This window comes from Bos indicus, chromosome 1 (assembly GCF_029378745.1).
Source record: "Bos indicus isolate NIAB-ARS_2022 breed Sahiwal x Tharparkar chromosome 1, NIAB-ARS_B.indTharparkar_mat_pri_1.0, whole genome shotgun sequence".
Classification (NCBI taxonomy): Eukaryota; Metazoa; Chordata; class Mammalia; order Artiodactyla; family Bovidae; genus Bos; species Bos indicus.
The window spans coordinates 96,870,355-96,888,129 of NC_091760.1; the positions used below are offsets into that span (position 1 = coordinate 96,870,355).

At 38.8% G+C, this 17,775-nt stretch overlaps 1 protein-coding gene across 1 annotated transcript in view; it reads left to right on the forward strand.

The window, feature by feature from the left end:
- The window catches only part of SLC2A2 (solute carrier family 2 member 2), a 32,764-nt gene extending 16,984 nt beyond the window's left edge, over positions 1-15,780 (forward strand). The window contains exons 5-11 of the mRNA XM_019959659.2: positions 1,358-1,473; positions 2,354-2,516; positions 2,991-3,178; positions 6,877-6,981; positions 10,508-10,609; positions 11,665-11,868; positions 11,954-15,780. Coding sequence (XP_019815218.1) covers positions 1,358-1,473; positions 2,354-2,516; positions 2,991-3,178; positions 6,877-6,981; positions 10,508-10,609; positions 11,665-11,868; positions 11,954-12,154 — 1,079 coding nt within the window. The 3' untranslated portion in view covers positions 12,155-15,780. The remainder of the gene's footprint in view (positions 1-1,357; positions 1,474-2,353; positions 2,517-2,990; positions 3,179-6,876; positions 6,982-10,507; positions 10,610-11,664; positions 11,869-11,953) is intronic.
- The last annotated feature ends 1,995 nt before the right edge of the window (positions 15,781-17,775 follow it).

Consider the following 17,775-nt stretch of genomic DNA (forward strand, 5'->3'; position numbering starts at 1 on the left):
GAATAGGACCAAACAATGTTTGTTTTTTATTTTTTTCCCCCTGCTTCTTTAAGATCAACAGACCACACAGTAGAGCTGCATGTAAAAGCAGAAATTTAGATGCTGTATCAGCCATGCAAATGTTCATGGGATATTAAGAACAATTTGAAGCATTAAAAAAATATTGAAACAATTCTCAAAAGCATCTTTTATACAAAGACCATACATTTCCATTTGATAGGCCCACAGTATATCTAAGAGGAAGCCTCTGACAAATCTTATTTTCAGAAAATGTCAAACATTGCATTCAGTTTTGCTCATTGACTAGTCTCTGACCTTTTTATGCTCTTAGCAAATGGCTAGAGTCTTCACCATTTTCAACATGACTGGTTACATCTGCATCTAGGAAAACTACAGAAGGCATAATGGCCTAGAGCTTTTCAAAATTTTGTTTTCTTTTAAGCATCAGAGGGCTTCCCAAGTGGCCCTAGTGGTAAAGAACCCACTTGCTAGTGCAGGAGACATGAAATGCGGGTTCAATCCCTGGGTTGGGAAGATGCCCTGGAGAGGACATGGCAACCCACTCCAGTATTCTTGCCTGGAGAATCCCATGGACAGAGGAGCCTGGCAGGCTACAGTCCATAGGATCGCAAGGAGTCAGACACAACTGAATCGACTTAGCACACGTGTAAGAATCAGAAGTGTTTATTCAAATAAAATCTTTTCTGAAGCCCATTATTTAGAGAGAATAAAGAAGCTAGGTTGCTCTGGTTGGAGTAATTGAGGGAGGAGCCCCTGAGTCCCTTAACTCCTGACAATTCTCTACACACTCCTCCCCTCAACTCTTAAGTGTAACTTTGAGGCTCCTCCACATTGTAGAAACTCAAGAAGGGCTTGTAGTTCTCCTGCTAACACTCTATTGCACTGTGGTCTTGGGTAAGTCATTTCTCACCTTTATCAAGTAAAGAGGTTGGCATAGATATGTTCTAATTTCCTTTAATCCCATGATTTTAGAGTAAGAATATTACTGTATTTTTAAGAATATTGTTAAAGCATTCTTCAATCTCTTTTCTGAAGATAACCTAAGGCATCATGATACAAACTCAATATTAACATGAATTTTTTAACTAAATAAAGGCAATGCTATGAATAATTGCCAGATGAATGACTAACCATCTCCTTCTATTTATATCTCCAACTACAATTTCATTTGGAGTCTCATCAACAAACATTCTTTGCATAAATCGTGTCTGCGGTTGGTGACAAGGGCTCTTCCTTCCAATAAACTCAGAATGAATACTGACTGTACTTAAATAAAGTTACTGCTGTTGATGTCATCCTGATTACACTTTAACGTGTATGTTCATGTTTCACTCAGGGCTGATTTCAGGCTTGATTCCAATGTACATTGGTGAAATTGCTCCAACCACACTCAGGGGCGCTATCGGTGCTCTTCATCAGCTGGCCATTGTCACGGGCATTCTTATTAGTCAGGTAAAAACTCCCATCCCCTCCCTCACCCATCCTCTACTTTACCCAGCTTCTCTCCCCCTGACTGGCCACTCTTACTGTAAAACAACACAGAGGAAAAGACAGTTCCACAAGTGGTCTTGGAGGTGGCAGTACAGAGACATAGGCTTTTTAGTAGCTCAAAGTTAAAATATTACTAATCCACGCCTCACTTTTCCCCTGGAAGCTGTGGTGGAGTTGGCACTGAAGGTGACCTGGTAAGCCAAGTCTTAACTACTGGAGCTATTCCAGAATTACATTATTCCATTTAGATTTCAAGGGGAAAAAATTTCAAAATTTTGGCTGCCTGGGTTTCCTTTTTTCTGAGCATCTTTCCTGCTCAGATTTAAAATGCAAAGGATTGCAGTAGCAGTTCTTGTTCAGTTACCTTATTCTTTCCTTCTCTCCTGTGTTCTCAGAGGGAGTCCTCAGAACCTCAAACTTATGACTATCCAGAGGATAAACTACTTTGCAATAGGGATCACAAAACTAGTTCTCTCAGAGTAATTGCTTTATTTATGTAATCCATTCTATTTAAGTTCTGGGTAATCGTCCAAAGTTATGCATTATTTTTGCTGTTGTTTTAGATATCAAATGTGTGCTTAAAAATTTGGTTGATTTCTATCCTAAATGTCCCATAGGAGTTAATGAAAACAAATCTAGCTGAACTCTTTGTAAAACAGAGTCCCTAATTCATTTAAGGAGAGACATACTAGTAATAATTTCCATCTTAAGCATACTTGTGCATACTTGAATCAAAGTCAGGAGTTACTATCAAATAGCCAATGTGCTTTTCCAACAAATTGTTTCAGAAGGCAGCTCCAAAGTGATATGTAGTTGATATGCTTCCTCCCTGCCTTTTCAGATCGTTGGCCTTGACTTTATCCTGGGCAATCACGAGCTATGGCACATCCTGCTTGGCCTGTCTGCTGTGCCAGCCATTCTCCAATGTCTGCTGCTCTTCTTCTGTCCAGAAAGCCCCAGATACCTTTACATCAAGTTGGATGAGGAAGCCAAGGCAAAGAAAAGTAAGTCTATGGTGGTTTTCCTTTCTTCCTATTGTTTTGGAATTATCAGTTAATGAGAAACGGTGCACATGAATGGATACTCATGAAATTGGTACCAATGCTTTTCAAATGAAGTCAGTGATTATATGTAAGAATATGCACGATCACTTAATATGACTGGTACATGTCATTTTGCAACCATAAACATTCACACAAGCCCAAATAGAAAATCCACATGCAGTGCATTGAACTCAGACTTCTAACAGACCTTTCCTACATTGTACTTCTATGATAATGAGGAATAAGATGAAGCCAAATGTTTTGCTTTCTTAAAAAATAAAAAGACAGGATTTAACAAGAAAGGATTTCCAACACCCATTCTATTAGGTAATAGAATGGGTTAGGCAGAACTGTAGTTCTTTCATTAGCATAACAAAAATAAATTTATTTTTGTTTTGACCTGAGTTGTGTCAACATGATCATTTTGGGGGACAGGCTTGAAAAGACTCAGAGGAAGTGATGATATCACCAAAGACATCACTGAGATGAGAAAAGAGAGGGAAGAAGCATCAAATGAAAAGAAAGTCTCCATAATTCAGCTCTTCACCAATGCCAGCTACCGACAGCCTATTCTAGTGGCATTGATGCTGCATGCGGCTCAGCAATTTTCTGGAATCAATGGGGTAAGTTTAAGAACACCCTCCCTCACTCTTAAGACCGAAGTGAACTAAGACAGACGAGGACAGGAGTTTAAGTTTAAGTAACTAAGGACACATTAAAATGCTGACATCACAAATATCTTGAATGAGCATTAATTTTATCTTGCCTTGTCTGCTTTCTAAAATTACCTTACAATTTTTAAAAGATGTCAGTGATCAGTGGTCTGCATGTCAATTAAGATGAAGATTAAAAGGCAAGTCATAATAAATACAAAAGAGGGCAAAAGAGAATAAATATACCAAGAAGACTGAATTACTATGGGCTTCTAGAGTTGAGTATCAAATTTAGGATTTCAGATAGCCTAGGCAGAAGGACTCATGGTTCCTGCTATCTATTTAAATGAAGTGTATCAGATAGCCTAGTGCAAAGAATTTTCCTGCCATCCAAGAAATTTTCACTGTTTGGGGAGACAGCACACAAAATAAACAATAGAAGGAACTGATATGATATTGGTGAGTGAGGGTAATAGAAAAGACATGACTGAAAAACATACTGAGTACTAAACTAGTTAGCTTTTAGGTTTTGAAATCTTTGTATTATGCAGACTAAAATTGTCTTACTGATGGTTAGCTGCTAGAAGAAAAAAATTAAGCATTGGTTAAGAAACCAGATTTTAAAAACCACGTATCCCCATTCAATGCTGTTAAAACTGTGATTTGGGCTTTACAGTGAGTCAACCCCAGATTCACAGACACTGTGGGGGTGACTGATAGATGGGCAGAGACTTAGAGGAAGCAAAGAAAGTATTTCCCCCAAGGTGAAGCAAAAGGAGACCTGAGCCTCATTCCACAAGCTGAATGCTCTGCTCTGGCCTCTGTCCTCCTTTAAAGGTCCTTGATGTTGATTTTTTTAATCTCTTAATTCTTTATAACTTTGGGTCTCAGAGACCAAATCTCTCTGAGCTCTCTCTCAGCTTTGTGAGTATATCCAAGAGCACAACACTTAATCTCTCTGAGTGTCCCTGCTTTAGCTTCCATCCCAGTGCCTGGCTTAGAGGCATCCAGGAAATGTTGAACCAGAGGCTTTTGGGTAGGATAGTGTGCAGTGAGTAATCCATTCCTCACTGAACACAGTCTGAACAGTCCTCCTGCATCAGCCCTGTCTGCAGGACGAGGCTGTAGGAAAGGAATGACAGAGGATGACACAACCAAAGAAAATGACTGTTATGCACATAGAGACGTAACTAATAATAAAGGCTATTAAGAAGGTTGTGAATCAGATTTCTCCATTTGTACTGACATGAGTGGAAATTTTGGGTTAAGTGCAATGAAACCAAAATTCTTATACACACTGGTTCAGTTCAGTTCAAAGTTGCTCAGTCGTGTCCGACTCTTTGCAACCCCATGGACTGCAACACGCCAGGCCTCCCTGCCCATCATCAACTCCCAGAGCTTACTCAAACTCATGTCCATTGAGTCGGTGACACCATCCAACCATCTCATCCTCTGTTGTCCCCTTATCCTCCCATCTTCAATCTTTCCTAGCATCAGAGTCTTTTCAAATGAGTCGGTTCTTCAGGTGGCCAAAGTATTGGAGTTTCATCTTCAGCACCAGTCCTTCCAATGAACACCCAGGACTGATGTCCTTAGGATGGACTGGTTGGATCTCCTTGCTGTCCAAGAGATTCTCAAGAGTTTTCTCCAACATCACAGTTCAAAAGCATCAATTCTTCTGGGCTCAGCTTTCTTCACAGTCCAACTCTCACATCCATACATGACTACTGGAAAAACCATAGTTTTGACTAGACAGACCTTTGCTGGCAAAGTAATGTCTCTGCTTTTTAATATGCCCTCTAGGTTGGTCATAACTTTCCTTCCACGAAGCAAGTGTCATTTAATTTCATGGCTGCAGTCACCATCTGTAGTGATTTTGGAGCCCAAAGAAATAGTCTGTCACTGTTTCCAATGTTTCCCCATCTATTTGCCATGAAGTGATGGAATCAGATGCCATGATCTTAGCTTTCTGAATGTTGAGCTTTAAGCCACCTTTTTCACTCTCCTCTTTCACTTTCATCAAGAGGCTGTTTAGTTCTTCTTCACTTTCTGCCATAAGTGTTGTGTCATCTGCATATCTGAGGTTATTGATATTTCCCCCAGCAATCTTGACTCCAGTTTGTGCTTCATCCAGTCCAGCATTTCTCATGGTGCACTCTGCATATAAACTAAATAAGCAGGGTGGCAATATACAGCCTTGATGTACTCCTTTCCCGATTTGAAACCAGTCTGTTGCTTCTTGACCTACATAAAGATTTCTCAGGAGGCAGGTCAGGTGGTCTGGTATTCCCATGTCTTTAAGAATTTTCCACAGTTTGTTGGGATCTACACAGTCAAAGGCTTTGGCATAGTCAATAAAGCAAAAGTAGATGTTTTTCTGGCACTCTCTTGCTTTTTTTGATGATCCAATGGATGTTCAGTGATTTGAGCTCTGGTTCCTCTGCCTTTTCACTGGTAAGAGTGCAAATTGACACAACTTCTTTGGAAAACTATTTGGTAGTATCAATCAAAGCTGAGAACACACACACACTGTGATCCAACAATTCTATTCCAAGGTGTAAATGTGTACGTGTTTTACCAAAAGGCTTGTACTAGAATAGAGTGTTCATAGAAGCACTATTCATAATCACTCTAATGATAACCACCTAAATAACCATCAACAGTAGAATGGGTGACTAAATAGTAGAATGGGTAACTAAATTGTGGTATATTACTACAATAATATGCTAAATAGCAGTGATAATAAACAGCCTGCAAATGCAACAATGTGGATGATTCTCACAAAGGCAATGTTGATGCCAGATATAAAATATACATCAAGCAGTTCCACTTATATCAAGTACAAGACTAGGCAAAATTTATCTACAATGGCTGAAGTTGAAAGACTTTCCTTTGAAAAAGGGTGACATTTAGGGGGCTTCCAGAAGGCAGGAAATGATTTATTTTTTACCTAGATTATACAGGGGTGTTGGAGAAGACTCTTGAGAGTCCCTTGGACTGCAAGGAGATCCAACCAGTCCATCCTAAAGGAGATCAATCCTGGGTGTGGAGGGACTGATGTTGAAGCTGAAACTCCAATACTTTGGCCACCTGATGCAAAGAGCAGGCTCATTTGAAAAAACCTTGATGCTGGGAAAGATTGGGGGCAGGAGGAGAAGGGGACAACAGAGGATGAGATGGTTGGATGGCATCACCGACACAATGGACATGGGTTTGGGTGGACTCCAGGAGTTGGTTATGGACAGAGAGGCCTGGTGTGCTGTGGTTCATGGGGTCGCAGAGTCGGACACGACTGAGTGACTGAACTGAACTGATACAGGTGTGTTTAGTTTGTGCAAATTAATTGAGCTGTACACTTAAAGGGTATATGTACCTTTTTGCATGTATTTTAACTTTAAGAAAAAGTTTTAAAACTGAAAAAAGTTAGATGCAGATGTAGAGTTTTCAGCTGAATATAAGGAGATTTTAAATGATTGGAAGTTTTACACACTAAAGGAAGATTGTGATTTCTCCTTTTCTGGAAGAAGAGGGATGATAAAACCTTTTGAGATCTCTCGGAACTCTGGTTCCATTGAAACACTCAAAAAATAAACAACCTAAAATAATTCTTGCATTAAAGCCTTAGCACTAGGCTTCTTGATTAAAGCTAAACTATTCTCATCTTTCAGATATTTTACTACTCAACCAGCATTTTCCAGACAGCTGGAATCAGCCAACCTGTTTATGCAACCATTGGAGTTGGTGCTGTCAACACAGTTTTCACTGCTGTCTCTGTAAGTGAAATACTCTAGATAAATATTCTGCTTGTTCCTCAGTCCAGAAATAGGAGTGAAAAAAACCCTTGTAACATAAAAGCAACCTGTGATTTATTGTCCACATGTACTGGATATGTAGATAGAACTATGTGAGTCACAGGAAGAGTCCTAGATGTGAATAACCAACCATTGTAGTGAGATTAGGCATAACTGAACTCATGGATCAATGGTTCTCCCTATCTCCCAAATATGTCATTTGTCACTCACTTGTGAATCAGGAACTCACTTGGGGACAAGACACTTGGTATTTTTGTGTAAATACCTAGGCTTTTTCTCCTTTCTTCTGTACTTAAGTCCCTTAATATTAGCAAATGTGTATATGCATGCTCAGCTGTGTCTGACTCTTTGCAACCCCACAGACTATAGCCCACCAGGCTCCTCTGGGATTTTCCAGGCAAGAACACTGGAGTGGGTTGCCATTTCCTACTCCAGGGGAATCTTCCCGACTCAGGGATCGAACCCTCTTGCGTCTCCTGCATTGGCAGCAGATTCTTTACCACTGCACCATCTGGGAAAGGAAGTGTGAAAGTGTTAGTCATTCAGTCATGTCCGACTCTTTGCGACCCCATGTACTGTTGTCCATGGGATTCTCCAGGCAAGAATACTGGAGCAAATTGCCATTCCCTTCTCTGGGGGATCTTCTGGATCCAGGGCAGATTCTTTACTGTCTGAGCCACCAGGGAAGCAGAGAAGCACCCTGGGAAGCACCACCTGGGAAGCCCCTGATATTAGCAAACAGCTTGTCATTTCTGTCAGTACTGGATCTTCCACCTTGATTCCATCCTTCCATGGTTGAAATTTTTTATCCTGATATCTTAGGGGAAAAAAAAACATTTTTTAAATAAACATTGTCCTCTTGATTAAATATCTAAGCCTCTAGCAAAATTAAACTGATTGAGCAGATTCTTATGATGTTAGGCCATTGGACAGAGCTTCCAGGCAGCTCTGAGGCTTCTCATATAGCTCAGTTAGAAAAGCATCTGCCTGCAGTGCAGGAGATCTGGATTCAATTCCTGGATCGGGAAGTTCCCCTGGAGAAGGAAATGGCAACCTGCTCCAGTATTCTTGCCTGGAGAATCCCACGGATAGAAGAGCCTGGCAGGCTACAGTTTATGGGATCACTTGTTTTTCATTCTCTGCACATGGACTTTTAACTATTACCTAGAGTGGTCAATAATTACAGCCTTGCTACCTAGATCAAAAGGCAAGTTTGTCCAGACCACATTAAACAGAACTGGACCTTGGAAAGAGAAGGAAGAACAGATAATAAGGGAACACCAGTGTTTATGCCTTTAGAGTTAATGCTTGTTCAATCCAAAAGGCTACTCTAAAATCAATAAAGGATTGGTACTGGGATGGAATCCTATTTGCATTCTTTTGTCTCCTGAGATAATATTTTTGCAAATCTCACTTCAACATATTTTTCTCATATAGAGATTGTGATTAAAATATTTTATGTGTAACAGGATTTGCTATGTGAAGAATCAAGTTATCAAGATCAGGGCAATCCAAACTGTAAGAATGCCTAAAAAAACTACTGTAAAATTCCATTGTTGTCCACCCATCCAACCCCACCAACTCCATGGAGTGGGAGGAGTTTTTCCAAAAATAGTGTCCTGATTATTTTGAATATACCTTTTTAGAACTCATCCTTTTATTCTGTGAACATTTTTGCAGGAGTGACATAATTTTAAAACTCTAATCAGCCGTCTAATGAACCCTCCAGGACTACAAGTAATATTTAACACTTTTAATTATATTTATTTTTGAAAAGTTTTAAAGTTCAAAAAAATACAAAAAGGATACCTCTCAATCATCCAGATTCTCTTGCCAAAATCAGGCAATGTTACCGAATTCCGTGTATCCATTCAAATAAAGATGTGCAAATAGGAATATGTACTGATAACATAGTAATGTTTCAACAATTCGGAGGGAATATAATCCTTTTTTTTTTTTCCTGAATGAGTATTTGGAGAGAGAGACTTTCTAAACTCGATGCTGAATGATGTTCCATATTTTGTATTTTCTTTTACACTAATGATCCAGTAGATGGAAACCTGTAATCTTGAGTGAGAAAACAAAACAGAAAGAAATATGAAGCCAACGGAAAGACAGCGTGGGTCTAGAGGAGAAAGAAGCCTCCAAGTAGGCATCGAGGGTCTGAGTGCTGCACACTGTCTGTGGGGAAAATGGAAGTTAAGGTCAGGCATCCAGGTCTCTAAGACCTGACCAAGTCTCACCCTGTGTCTGTGCTCACCTGGCCCCAAGGGAGTCTGACTCAGTTTTCAAGGCATGCAGTTTTAGAATTTATAATCCTATCAGTAATAGTTGTCCAGAAATAGAAGAAACGGATGTAGTGAAAGCCCTTTTTGCTGAAGAAATGCTCCAGTTTCCTTGGCGGCTTGACATGGTGTCATCAAATCAACTTTAAAAGTCATAATATAGAGAGAGTCAAAATATATAGAGAGAAATTTATGAACAATGAAAGTTTTGTTGTTCCCACTTCATTCTCAACAATTAAATATGGGTTCCTTGCTTACCACTCTGAAGTGATCTGAAAGCCTGAGAAAAAGGGGTTTTTTTCACTGTGAGTGAAAAGAAATGTTTCTCAGATATTTTCAGAGCCAAAGCTCACTGCACTAAGAGTATTGGATTGCTATTGATTTACTGATAGATTTATGAGAACAGCCAAGTGAGAAATTATGACAGGTAATTTTTGTGTGTGTTTGACTCACCAACCTTGGCAAGGATCAAGCCAGAGTCTATTCAGCAAACTCTGGTCCTTGCTAATTGTAAATCTTAAACATTAGTGCAAAGATCCCGACCCAAAGGAATTGATGCCAAGTCTCCTAAAATAGGATAAAAAAGCAATTTAACCTTTTGCTTTAAAGTCTTATCTTTTCAAGTGGATAGTCATTACCAAGACCAAGTACTTTCAGGCCTGACTCTTTAGTGAGATGATCAAATTCTGTATTTTCCCCCTGAGTGGTCACAATTTGACTTTGTTTGCAGTAAGGAAGTTGGATGATGACAGTTGACACATCAATAATTGCACTGTTTCAGAAGTCTGCAGTGCTCAAACGCTTTTAATTATAACTTAGGATAATTATCAAAAGAGAAATTAATGTCATTTTTATGTAGACCCTTCATATTTTAAGGGGAGAGGAAATACTGGACATCCAAGATGTCCAGTCTCTAACTATTGCACCCAAAGTGATAAACATCAGGGGGTAATAATGCTATGGTTCTTTCTCTAGAATGACCTGTTCAAATCAGTGTGACAAAAGGAAGACAGCATCTGTTAATCATCTCTGGTCACTGAGACCAGTTCCACCTTTCTGGGCAAGAGTCACTTCCCTCCTTAATTCCACATCTGCAAAATGAGATAATAGAATGGCTTCTTCTCAGCTGTATAAATTTAAAAGATCTCCTCGGCAGTAAAAACTATTTAAGTATAAAGCCACATGTTTTAAAACTTTCCTAGGTGTTCCTTGTGGAGAAGGCAGGGCGACGCTCTCTGTTCCTAATTGGAATGAGTGGGATGTTTGTTTGTGCCATCTTCATGTCGGTGGGACTTGTGCTCCTGGTGAGTCTGGTGTCTGCACTGAGATTTTTGGGTACCCAATGACAGCATTTCTGAGCCCCAGGTTAAACATCTGAGACTTACTTAACAAAATAAAGCAAGAGGAACAGCATATAAAACAAAAGAGAAATGTAAAGAAAAAGAATTAGCTTCAGGGTTTAAAGACTGAATATCAGCAAGTGAATGGTGCTTGTCACCCAGAGATGCAGGGTGTATAATAACCAGGTTTCAATCCTGGCTCTGCCACTTGGCTGCTTGTGTGACCTTGAACAAGTACCTAGACCTTTCTACCACTTTACAGGGTGTTCCGCATCCTGTCTACCGAGCTTGGTATGAGTAGAAGCAGAGGTCACTGGATCCTTGCTTTGCTTCTTCCACAGGAAGAGTGACTAGGAGGCAGAGAAAATCCGAAGCCACAGGATTTCTTATAGCTCAAAAGATTTAAGGATGATTCAGACTAGGAAAAAAAAAAACTTGTCTACGACTCATTGGAAAAGACCCTGATGCTGGGAGGGATTGGGGGCAGGAGGAGAAAGGGACGATAGAGTATGAGATGGCTGGATGGCATCACCGACTCAATGGACATGAGTTTGGGTGAACTCTGGGAGTTGGTGATGGACAGGGAGGCCTGGCATGCTTCGATTCATGGGGTCGCAGAGTCGGACACGACTGAGCGACTGAACTGAACTGAACAACTGGAATAACTTATACTTAATTGAACATAAGCACATCAGTGAAAGTGAAGTAGCTCAGTCGTGTCCGATTCTTTACAACCCCGTGGACTGCAGCCTACCAGGCTCTTCTGTCCATGGGATTCTCCAGGCAAGAATACTGGAGTGGGTTGCCATTTCCTTCTCCAGGGGATTTTCCCAGCTCAGGGATGGAACCTGGGTCTCCCGCATTGCAGGCAGACGCTTTAACCTCTGAGCCACCAGGGATTCCCATAGCACATCAGGAAGAGTGCTATGTCCCCTCTGAACTCAACAAGGACTTAGCTACAGGAAGAAGTAGTCAGTGATCCCAGTTCCACTTTTATTTTGTTTTTCTTTTCTCCTCAGAGTAAATTCCCTTGGATGAATTACGTGAGCATGACAGCCATCTTCCTCTTTGTGTCTTTTTTTGAAATTGGGCCAGGCCCCATCCCCTGGTTCATGGTGGCTGAGTTTTTCAGTCAAGGACCACGCCCTGCTGCTTTAGCAATAGCTGCGTTCAGCAACTGGACAGGCAATTTCATTATAGCTCTGTGTTTCCAGTACATTGCGGTAAGCAGCCTAGTTCTGTGCAAACTTACTGAACAGAAGATAAGGTTTAACAGCTGCTAATTGGGACTCTGTTTCTTCTCTGCAGGACTTCTGTGGACCTTATGTGTTTTTCCTTTTTGCTGGTGTGGTCTTGGCCTTTATTCTGTTCACATTTTTTAAAGTTCCAGAAACCAAAGGAAAATCCTTTGAGGAAATCGCAGCAGAGTTCCGAAAGAAGAGGGGTTCAGCTGAAACGCCAAAAGCTGCTGTAGAAATGGAATTCCTCGGACCTACAGAAACCATGTAAAGATAACCTGCTTTTTGACATGAACAATAACAGGAAGAAAGCAGTGTTTTTTAATGACACTTTTTTGAGAATTTTATATCTGTATCTTGAAGTATTGTTTTATTTTTTATAGAGACTTTATAGGCTCTGATCAGAAGTATCATCAAATATTACAAAAAAGTATTTTTTCTTTTAACTTAGAGAATCTATGTTGGGTGGTAAGACTATAAGAAAACCAAAAAATCTAGCTCATTTTGTTACACTAACTGGCAAATACATTTAGTACCAAAAAAAATTTTTTTTTGTTACTTTGATGACCAAATGGTTTTTGTAAAATTAAACACTAAACGGCTTGGTCATTTAGCACGGGTTACCAGTTAATAATAACAACTATCATAAACTTGTGCTAATTCCTTGCTGGTTCAATCCTTTAAGCTATATTTTTGTTTTGCTTTTTTATTAACCACAGCCTGGTTTTCTGAGTTGTCTTATAAAATACACTCAAACAGTGATAAATCAAACATTTGTTTATCTCCTCAAACTTCAAATAAGATACAGCAGTCTAACGCTGGAAATTGGAAGCAAAAGATTGTTCTGTTTGTTAAAAAAATATTTTCTGAACTATTATGTTTTAAAATAGGTTGAAAAGGTAGGGTTGGAAGATCCTGAGGGTGAGTCCCTGAAAATTCAAAAACATTGAATTTCAGCCTTGATCAAAATCCTTATTTAATTTTCCTGGAAAGACTGAGTTCCCAAACACAAAGCAATCATTCTTTTTGGTGTTTCCTTTTTCGCCTTGGCAGTATATGGAGCTATCTAAGCTGTTCTATTGTGATTACTAACATTATTGAATACTACTTATGTGCCAAGCACTAAGCGCTTTTACCTATGTAGACAAATTGGAAATACACAGATGATTAAACAGACTTTCACTCAGTCAATTTTGCAACTATGGAAATAGAGTTCTGAAGGATACCAAAGGCTTAGCAGGGAGCTGAAATATCTCCAGGCTCTTTTCCTCACAAAGTAGAGCACTGAATCAATCCTTTTTACATTTGCTTTAATGTATGGAAGAGAAAGGCACTTTCTCTTTTTAAAAGTTCTTTTTAAGAGTGGGAAAAAAAAATACTGAACACTTGAGGGTTTTTTGTTTTTGTTTTTTCTTTTTTTTCTTTGACCAAAGTTGTTTACCTTTATGTAATTTGACATTCCAAGCAACATGAAATTATTTCTTCTCACTTTGATTTTTGTTTCTTTTCAGCCAGTTTGGGATCAACTATGTCCCCTTAGCTGTTCCAGGATACCAAGTGAGCTTAAATAGTTTGGTAGACCTTTTTTTCTAAACTGTGAACTCAGTTAAAAAAAAAAAAATAAAAGCAGGGACTTGGAGTCGGGCAGAAGCAGGAAAATGGCTCATCCCATAGCTCCTGTCTTCTTCAGGATGCTGGTGGCCTTTGAGAAGCCCAAAGTTGCACCAGTAAAGAAATTTAACATATTTATAGGTGATGAATGTGATTTATTCAAATCACTATTCCTGATCTCATTTAGAATAAAGTGGAAATGGCAACCCACTCCAGTGTTTTTGCCTGGAGAATCCCAGGGACAGGGGAGCCTGGTGGGCTGCCGTCCATGGGGTCGCACAGAGTCGGACACGACTGAAGTGACTTAGCAGCAGCAGCAGCAGTAAGTGTTTAGGATTTCCCTGATGACTCAGTGGTAAAGAATCTACCTGCCAGTGCAGGAGATGCTAGTTCAATCCCTGAGTCAGGAAGATCCCCTAGAGAAAGAAATAGCTTCCCCTCCAGTATTCTTGCCTAGAGAACCCCATGGACAGAGGAGCCTGGTTGGCTATAGTCTGTGGGATTGCAAAGAGTTGGACATGACTTAGTGACTGAACAAGTAAGAGTTTAAATAAAGAACCCACAAGACCCCTTTTAAGTTTTGATTAATTTTTCTGACTGACCGCAAATACTCAAAATTCAGACCCTGAAGTTTTCTGCCTCAGAGAAATGTAAATAGCATGTATTGTTTCCCTTTCATAATTTTTTCCTTGCAAAGATACTAGTGAGTTGAAAAGAAACATTCAGATGAAATAAGTGGTTAAAGCTTCATACTAAAACAAAGGAACTAGCTTAACATAATAAAAACTGCTAGGTTCTCAGCAATATTCATCATAATATATAATAAGATTGACGCTAATTAATTGGATTTAATCCCAGGGAAATTAGATGTGAGTTTGAATGGTTAATTTTCATAGTACACTATCATTTCTGTGGAGTCGTTTTCATAGTCAAACATCCTTACAAATGTGATCTTCTCTTAACTTGCTCGGAGCATGATCCAGCCGTTCATCTGCTACATCTAGTATTGTCCACTGTCCTGACACCAATGCAGGGATCTCCTCTCACTTCCTCTTCCACGCTCCCTTCTACAGGATCAGCACTGTCATGCACTCTGAGACACAGTAAGAGAATGCCTCACCTCAAGGAGCTCAGTCTATTGAGGAGTTCAGGAAGATCACCTGCATTTCTTGCCTTTCATCACCTCAGTGTATAGCACTTTGTAAATAAAATGCACTCAATAATATACCTACCTCAGAGAGCTGTGAGGATTAAACATAAAGTGCTAAGCAGAGTGCCTGGTACAGAGAGGGCACTCAATAAATGTTACCTAAAGTTAGCATTCATGACAATACTGTTAGGACACAGAGCTATCATATATAAGATAGTTTCAATTTTTTTCTTTTGAATAAAAAAAATTTTATAAATGGAATATAATATTTTCTTACTTTCAGCAACAATCCCATAATGACAAGGGAATTGTAAGAATTAGGGGGAATATTAAGCTGTCTAAATACTTAAACCCATACTTGATATTTCTAAGTAGGGTATAAGAGTTTTTCTTGTATTTTTTAAATTTGCTTTTGCCTAAGTTATTTTTAAGAGGCCTATATGTAGTATTATTTCTTTGGATAATGCTAAGTACAAACTGAAATGCTATGTGTCATATATAAATGTAACAACAGGATTAAATCACAGGACAAGGCCAAGCCTTCTTGATAAGATGCAAAAACTGCAAAAATGAGGACTTCTCTGGTGGTCCAGAGGCTGACTCTGCGCTCCCAGTGCAGGGGCCTAGGTTCCATCCCTGGTGGGGGAACTAGATCCCACATGCCGAAACTAAAAGATTCTGTGTGCCGCAACGAAGATCGAAGATCTTGTGTGCTACAGTGAAGATCTGGCACAGTCAAGTAAATATGGAAATAAAGTTAAAAACATTTAAAATATTAGATTACCTAAAAAGGTGTAAAAATAATTACAAAAGTGTATAAACTAGTGTACATAAGTATTTCTTGCTAGCTTATTATTGTATACATAGCAAAGCAGTGTTAGACAGTATCTTGTGCTTATGGTGTCCTAAGCAAAGGTGCTGAGTAAAGTGTGAAAAAATATAATTTTTCATTACAATTGTATATTAGTGATCTGAGGAGAAAGGGTTTATTGCCAACCACTCTTGAGCCATCTGCTGGTGTTTTTACTGCTTTCCAGTTGGGTGCACGTTAGAAAGAATCATCATGAAAATCCACTGGTTTTAGTTAAGAGTGTGTATACACTGCAGTTTTATGTCAATAAATATATTTCTAATTATTGTGTTACTTTATTTTATGTAGAAAATAACCACATTTAAGAAAATTTGTATTGGTTTACTGTATATAATCATTTCCTTCTCACAGTATTTTTCCTGTTCTCATATTAAAGATAATATGTGAGTTGCATTATAAATCCAAATGTTATTTCCATCAAGCAGTTGTTTTGATTATCAGTTTAGTAGGGAAAACTAACTGGTAGACTAGGTAAGAACAGTTGAAGAGGAATGAAGGACTCCCTTTGATGAAAATAGAAATACTTCAATTCAGTAAATATTTAATTGAGCTCCTATTATGAACACAACACTTTATTAAAGTTTTGTAAAAGATACAAAGCTTAGAAAACATGGTCCCTATCCTCAATCACCTGAATTCTCATAAAGAAGCTAAACTTTACTTTATTTTATTTTTTTTAAAGAAGCTAAACTTTAAAAACAAATAGTTATGGCACAAGGGGCAGAATAGGAAAAACTGTAAGTTAGTGGTTTTAAAAATTTTTAGTTGACATCTAAAATTTTCGTCATATGTTTAAATAGCTGCAAAGAATATAACTTTTCAAAATATATATATACATTTAAAAATTGCTATGCTCTATGTATCCAGTAGCATTTAATTACCATAGTAATTTGTGGCTCACCATAACCATTTTTTATGAAATTATTCATTTTCTTATTTTTAAATTTTCATCATGAAATTTAAGAACACTAGCAAGTAAAAAGTACATATAAAAGCATCTAGAAAGTAAAGACAGGTCACATACAAAGAAACAGGATTCATAAAAGCATGTCATATCTGAACAGCAGCTGTGAAAGCTGAAAGGCTGTGGAGAAATACCTACAAAATTCTAAGGGAAAAATTATTTTCAGCCTAGAATTCTGTTCCCAGATGTACTATCAGTTGAGTGTCAAAGTAGAATTAAGTATATTTCCAGATATGCAAAACTCAAAATTTTACCTATTCTGTACCTTCTCTCCTGAAGCAAGAGGAATGTGTACTGTGCCAAAGAGAGAGAGAGAGAGAGAGAGAGAGAGAGAGAGAGAGAGGAAAAACTGAGTGTGAAAGACATGGAATTCAGCAAAAGGGGAGGATGGAAGAAAAGTCTCAGGGCATGAGTCATAGGTGACGGCAAGTACCAGAGCCTAGAAGACAACCAGTTCAGACTGAAGCAAGAAAAAGAAGGTTCTGGGGAAAAACAGAACTAAAATATTCTCTGATGTGTTTGGCCATATGAGGAATACTTTGGAACCTTTTGGAAAAAAGAACAGTGCCAAACACATAGAAAACTAAACACATGCAAATACGAGGCAATTATGAATTCCTGGGGAGAGAGTGTGGAGGGAGCAACATGGGAAAGAAGTGTCCTGGTGCACTACTTAACTCAATGGTGAATAATTATTTACACAATTATGTAAAACACTGAATATTGTTACAATTCTCATTTTCAAATAAAATTTCTAATAATATAATGAGATATGTGGAAAAGAAAGGTGAGGAATTGTGAGGAAAAGCTCAATGATAATTAACACAGTAAGTTGTTGACACATAGCCACCAAAATCTATAAAGCAAAAAAATATCCATATGAGGCTATGCGCTGGTAATTTTCCCTGTTCTCCTGCAGTCTATGTTTACCCGTTGTACTCTGCTCTGTGACTCAGAAAGCTGGTCTCTTCAGACTCTATCATCTAGGTTCCTTGTCTTTGGCTTCTAGTTGAGTTTGCTTAATGCGCTGCCCTGGTGGCAAATGGAAGGATAAGAAGAGGGAGAAGGAAGGCTATTGTTTCCTTCAGCTTCCAGCCCCCCTCTCCTTGGGCAGTGACTGTATTCCTCCACTTATGGCCACAGCTTCCGTATAGCTCCAATTATACTCATTACTGAGTTCTGGTAATCATTCCCCCAAATCTTGCCTCTTTTAATCCCAGAGTTGGTAATGGCATCATACTACTGTGAGTTCTACTACTACTAGTCCCAGGTACTTGACCATCCCTTGCTGTTCCT